This window comes from Strix uralensis, chromosome 24, assembly GCF_047716275.1.
Source record: "Strix uralensis isolate ZFMK-TIS-50842 chromosome 24, bStrUra1, whole genome shotgun sequence".
NCBI lineage: Eukaryota > Metazoa > Chordata > Aves > Strigiformes > Strigidae > Strix > Strix uralensis.
Genome location: NC_133995.1, coordinates 6088751 through 6095284, shown reverse-complemented (window position 1 = coordinate 6095284; position 6534 = coordinate 6088751). Strand labels below are relative to the sequence as shown.

Sequence of the window (6534 nt, the reverse complement as noted above, 5' to 3'; positions counted from 1 at the left end):
ACACCTTGCTCCCACCCCTCCCTTCTTCCCAGGCTCCATTTTACTCCCAAATTTCTGTACTTTCTCCCCCTGAGTGGTGCAGGGGGACAGGGAATGGGGGTCGCAGAGAGTTCATCACCCATTGTCTCTGCTGCTCCTTCCTCCTCAGGGGGAGGACTCCTCACACTCTTCCCCAGCTCCAGCGTGGGCTCCCTCCCACAGGAGACAGTCCTCCACAAATCTCTCCAACACGAGTCCTTCCCAAGAGCTTCAGCTCTTCACAAACTCCTCCAGCGTGGGTCCCCCCGGGGGTCACAAGTCCTGCCAGCAAACCCACTCCAGTGTGAGCTCCTCTCTCCACGGGGCCACAGGTTCTGCCAGGAGCCTGCTCCAGTGCGGGCTGCCCACGGGGTCACAGCCTCCTTCGGGCACCCCCCTGCTCCAGCGCGGGGTCCCCCATGGGCTGCAGGTGGGTCTCTGCCCCACTGTTAACCTCCACGGGTGCAGGCACAGCTGCCTCACCATGGTCTTCCTCACGGGCAACAGGGGAATCTCTGCCCGGGCACCTGCAGCACATCCTCCCCCTCCTTCTTCACTGACCTGGGTGTCTGCAGGGTTGTTTCTCTCTCTCCTCCCTCTGGCTGCAGTTGTGCAGTTTTTTTCCTCCCTCTTCTTAAATATGTTATCACAGAGGTGCTACCACTGTCACTGATGGGCTTGGCCTTGGCCAGCGGTGGGTCCAGACACGGGAAGCTTCTAGCAGCTTCTCACAGAAGCCACCCCTGTAGCCTCCTGTTACCAAAACCTGGCCACTCAAACCCAAAACACCCGCTTCCATCCTCCTTGTCAACAGAATGCGTGTCCTGCACCTGACTCCTGCTTTGCAGGTGAGAAGCACCATGTGCCAGGCTGCGGTGTAGGACATCAGGACACCGAAAGGTCACTGGGGTTGGTCTTAAACACCAACCACAGCCCCGGGGCAGGAGTTCCCTGAGGGATTCCCCAAAAAGCCAGTTCTGCTCTGTGCCATCGGACACTGGTGCGTGTCTGGAAACGCTGTGCGAGTCCCTAACAGGGTGGTACAGCTTCATCCTCCTGCCGCCGCTGCTGGAGTCGCTTCAGGGAGCTGCTCACCAGCACCTACTCAGGCCAATCCAGAGTTAGCCAGCAGCAGTGGACATTGCTTTGCTTGCAGCTTGTGGTGACCTTGGAGTGACCACAGGGACACGCTGTCCTGTTTCTTGCTGCTCCTGGTACTTGCAGGGCTGAACTGATCTCTCCAACCGACCGAGGATAAAGCTGCGGGGCCGGTGGGTCCCCACGTCCGTCCCTCTCTCTGGGCATTGGGAAACCCCCCCAGAGGTGCACGTGGGAAGTCACTAATCTTCCTTGCAGCTGGATAACGTTTAACAAAGTTCTGTGATTAAGTCAAAACGGGAATATGAGGCCAGATTAGGTTATCCATGACATCCAAATGACCCCTAAATCCTGAAGCGGGGCTCTTCACTCAGGTGAAGCAACAGCCAGAGTATTGGGAATCGTGGTCGAAGGGGATGGGGAACACCTTGGCGGGGGGAGGCTCGGGTAGTACTGCTCTTTCCTGGGATCCAAACCCATTTCTTAGAAGCTCTTTATCATTGGAGCTCATTATCAGATATATTAACAGCTCTGTCATTTCACCAGAGAAAGGACACAAACTCCTCTGTGCTTTGTGTCAAAATATTGACACAGGCTGAGCGCAGCAAGACGGAGATTAGATAGGGGCGGATAGGAGGGAAGGGCACTTCTCCTCCGCTATGAAATGGGGAGGTCTCCAAGAGCTGAAGCTGCTCTGGCAGCAGCAGTGACAGGAAGGGACAGGCGAAGGCTGACCATGTCCCTGCTGGTCTTTGCTCTTCCCTGTGCTCCCTGCAAGGATCTGTCCAAGCAAAGGCAGATCCATCAGGATGCAGTGGAGGAGGAAGGGGCACTGGGGGGTTTCCTGAGCCGTCACATGCTCAAAGCTCCGGTCCAACGCCGACAGCTCGGACGGGAGCAGCAAAGCTCTACTGGGGTCCATCCCCAGTTAGCAGGGACTGGGGAGTCTGCAAACGCCCTCCAGCAAAGGGCAATGGGGCTGCTCCTGCCTGGCCCTGGAACACCAGCATCATAAATTTCCGTTTGCTATAAAGGGTGTGTTTTGCCTTTGTTTTCTGGAAAGAACAAGCTGGTGCTGAAGGCAAGAGAAAATCACTTCTTGATAACAAGAGAATTTTGCTTTTTATCAGATGTCACATATTTGGTCTTGGTATCAGAGGAACTGACCAACCTGTCGGGGCCCGAACAGCCGGATGAGGAGGCATAATCAGGGCAGCTGTGGTGATAAACACACCACAAGCGTTGGTGTTGGGTGGGTGCAGCGATAGAGGAAAGGGGTGTCTGGTGCAAGGGGCTGGGCACGGCTCCTGGATATATACACCCTGCCCTGGCCCAGGTGGTGCAGGAGCTGCCATGGAGACACCAGCACCCAGGACCATGTGGAGGCTGGTGCTGGCCCTGCTCTGCCTCCAGCTCGGGGAGGGGTTGGTAAGGTGAGCCCTGGGGCCGGGGTGGGTGTGAGGGTGCAGGGGCTGCCGCAGAGCGGGGCTCACCCTCAGCACATGGGGGTGCACACGTGGACGGGGCCACCCGGCCACTCAGCACCTCTCTGCTGTCTCCATCCCACGCAGGATCCCCATGAGGAAAGGCAGATCCATGCGGGAGGTGATGAGAGACAACGGGGTGCCGGAGGGTTTCCTGAAGGGCCTCAAAGGGGACCCCGGTAGGAAATACCTGCTCAGTAACGCTGTGGCTTACGAACCGCTGACGAACTACCTGAATGTGAGTATTAAAGCTTCTCCTTCCTCCTCTGAGCCACCTGGCTCTGGTTTTGGGCAATGCCCTCCTCCTTTCCTGGCAAGCTCTGCAGCAGGTGGCTCAGCTCCCTCCCCACTCACAGTCGAGGGGCTGTGCTGGGCATGGGCAGGAGTTTTGCTGTCTTTGTAGCCTGGCTCCGAGGGTGATGTTGGGAGACGAAGGCAGGAGGCAGCACGTCTTATCCTGAATTGATTTCCCTTCTCAGAAAAAGCAGAGTCTGATGGTTATAGGGCAGATCTGCTACTCCTGGCCTTGCTGCTGACTTTGTTATGTCATAGGCAAATCATTGCCCCTTTCTGAGCTTTAGCTGCCCTAGATGCACTCAAGGACTACGAGCCCTTCCTCCAACCCCTCAGCACTTCGGGTTTCTCAGCTAGCAGAGGGCAGAGCACTGAAAACCCTCATTCAAAAAAACAGGCAGAAACAGAAATCCTCCCACACTCTTGTTCACAGTCCTTCTACTTCGGAGAAATCAGCATCGGGACCCCCCCCCAGAATTTCCTGGTGCTCTTTGACACCGGCTCTTCCAACCTGTGGGTGCCCTCCACCTACTGCCAGACTCCAGCCTGCGGTGAGCATCCCTCGGGGCACACAGCTGGGGGCTGGGGGTCCCCACGCATCGGACACCCCTTCCACGCTGGGGGCTGGAGCTTTGACAGGGAAATCAGTGAGAGCCGATGGGGTTTGGGGTTTGCTTTCTGCTTGCTGACACCGATGGGGCTGGTTTTGGATGGGCCCTTCCCTGTGAAGCCCCTTGCTGGGGATTTCTGCCTGTGTGGGGACAGGGATGCTGAACCGAGGGCAGGATGTGACCTGGGGGCTGTGACCTTCTCTCCATGCAGAAAATCATGCCATGTTCAACTGCAGCCTCTCGTCCACCTTCTCGGATATTGGTGTGACCTACACCCTGCGCTACGGGTTCGGTGACCTGTCGGTGGTGTTAGGGTCCGACACCGTGACGGTAAGTGACTTCTGACCCCTTGGTGCGTGGCTGCAATCAGGGTAAGAAATGGCTGTGGCTGTGATCAGTCCAATTCAGTTTAAAATTTCTGGGGTGGCTGAAAGCACCTTCTTATTTTGGATATTAGTGCCTGAATCTCTCACATAGAGTTTATGGCGGGTCAGCATAAATTTACTCGGAGACTGGGATCTGCAAACAAACTCAGTCCGAGTCCTCTGGGCTTTTCCTCACTGCCTTGAGCTAAGGGATACCTTTGGCCATAAGTCTTTGCTTTTTACACTAACAGCTGAGCTTTGTCATTATAGGACATAAGAAATGTTCTGTTGTGAGACTTGCATACAGTGAAAGTGTGATTTTAAACTAATTTAACTGAGGCAAACCGTTTCTGTGGGTACTTTTATGAAATAATAAGGGTGATGGGACAAAGACTACGAGCCAGGCTGCTCCCGACTCCATCTCCCATCTGCAACGGGGAAGAGCTCAGCACCTCGCAGTGCAGATTTACCTTCCTGGCCACCCCTGCCTCTTCTCAGAAACTCCCTGGTGGCACATTGCTGCCAAGGGGGATGTCCAAAGCACCGACATCTCCCAGCACCTTTCCTCTCCCTCTAGATCCAGAACATTGTCGTCAAGAACCAGGAGTTCGGCCTGAGCCTGGATGAGCCCAGCAACCCCTTTTACTACCTGGACTTCGATGGGATTTTGGGCATGGCTTACCCAGGCGTGGGCATCAGCGGTTACAACACGCTGATACAGAACATGATGCAGCAGAGCCAGCTCACCGAACCCATCTTCAGCTTCTATTACTCACGGTGAGACCTCTGAGAGAGGGTCTCCGTCTTGCATAGACACAGCCTGGATCCATCTTTTTCTTCGTTCACTCTCCATCCACACATTCTCCCCACGCACCTGTATATTACCTCGTTTTCTACTGAGCCTCCTGCCTGATTTGGGGTTTAATTTTGTGTCTTTCCAGCAACCCAACATATAATTATGGCGGAGAAGTCATCCTCGGAGGGGTTGACCCCCAGCTCTACACCGGGGAGGTTTTATGGACTCCTGTGGTCCAGGAATTTTACTGGAAGATTGGTATTGAGGAGTAAGTGCTGCACTGTGGCTTGGAGTGGGTCTTGAGGGGGAGAAGCCTTTTTTGATGCCTTTTCTGCTGCTCTCTCCAGGTTCTCCATCGGGCCGTCAGCCACCGGCTGGTGCAGCCAAGGCTGTCACGGCATCGTGGACACCGGGACGTTCCTGCTGACCATCCCAGGACAATTCATGTCAGCCTTCCTGCAGCAGCTGGGTGCAGAGGAGAATGACGATGGGGTAGGTGGGGAGGATGCCCTGCACACACGAGGGGCTGATGCCGTGGGACAAGGACACATCTGGGTGGTAATGCTGAGTACAGAGGGCTCCTGGCATCTCTGGAGCAAAACACCTCACCTAAAACAACACCGCAGTGGTGTATCCCCCCTTGCAGTGGTGTAAACCAAAAATAATTCTTCCAAACATGATAAACCCGGGTCAGGGCAGCTCTGCCACAGTCAGAGCTGTGCTGACCCTTAGGGAGCATGGCCAGGGTTACAGCCAGAGGAAGGATGGTGCCCAGACCCGTGGTCCTGACCCCTCTGCCCCTCTTTGCTTCTTTTGCAGTACGTCGTCGACTGCAGCAGCGTCCCGAGCATGCCCACCCTCTACTTCGCCATCAGCGGAGCCCAGTTATCGCTGCCTCCCTCTGTCTATGTCTTAAATGTAGGTGTAATTTTATCATCCCCAGCTCGCATTTGCCATCATGGGGCAGTTTTACCCAGGAGAAAGTCAGAGTTTCTTTTCAAACACAGAGGTTTCCAGCAGCCTTAGTGCTGTATTTCCCAGCACCTGATTCCCCAGTGCTTTTCCTGCATGTGGCTGTAAGGAGGGTCTAATCCTGCTCCCAGACAAAGCAGCCATGAAGTCATGGGCAGCACCAATCCCCCGTGCTCCTCGCTGGCACTGAAATTTGCTCCTTTTCCCCCAACAGAACGACGGCGTCTGCAGCGTTGGAGTCGAGAGCACATACGTGTCCTCTACCAACGGCCAGCCGCTCTGGATCCTCGGCAACGTCTTCCTCCGGCAGTATTACTCCATCTTTGACATTGCCAACAACAGAGTTGGCTTTGCCTTGTCAGCCTAGGGATGCTGAGCAGCGCCCGTGGGACAATTTGTCCCTGCAACACCTTATCTTCCCTTGGACCCGTGTACGGCGATGAGAAGTCTCTGAATCTCCTGTAGTGAATAAAGGGCTGCAAATCTGACTGCCTCATGTCTCCTGTGGCCGTGGCTGAGCGGGATCTGGCACAGCTCTTCTTAATAAAACAAGTCCAAGTTCATGCTCAAGGTTTCCAGGCACTGCCTGGGCTTTCAGATGCGCCCAGAGCCTCTGAATTTGCAGCAATGACAAATTTGGAGTCGCCTTTTTTTGATTGGGACCCGGATCCCTGCTGGGGCTGGCTGGGAAACCGGGATGACCGGGAGAAATTCAGGCTGCACCGTGCGCTCAGCTGCGGTGTGGGGACCCCAGGGCTGAGCTGATGAGGTCGCTGGAGGCTTCAGAAACCAGTTTGGAGCAGGATGTGCAGAGACAAGGAGCTGCGTGTGAACAGCTCTTGGTTCATTAGGTTTGCGGGAATTGCCCACACGTATTTGCAAATGAATTAGGGATT

The 6534-nt window shown here is 55.2% G+C and overlaps 1 protein-coding gene across 1 annotated transcript; it reads left to right on the top strand.

The window, feature by feature from the left end:
• The first annotated feature begins 2413 nt into the window (after window positions 1–2413).
• On the top strand, window positions 2414–6188 carry LOC141954243 (pepsin B-like). The gene is made up of 9 exons (XM_074893559.1): window positions 2414–2549; window positions 2688–2838; window positions 3328–3445; window positions 3717–3835; window positions 4448–4647; window positions 4812–4934; window positions 5014–5158; window positions 5486–5584; window positions 5853–6188. The coding sequence occupies exons 1-9, from the start codon at window positions 2470–2472 to the stop codon at window positions 6003–6005; spliced, it is 1188 nt and encodes a 395-aa protein (XP_074749660.1). The 5' UTR covers window positions 2414–2469; the 3' UTR covers window positions 6006–6188.
• Window positions 6189–6534: the final 346 nt, after the last annotated feature.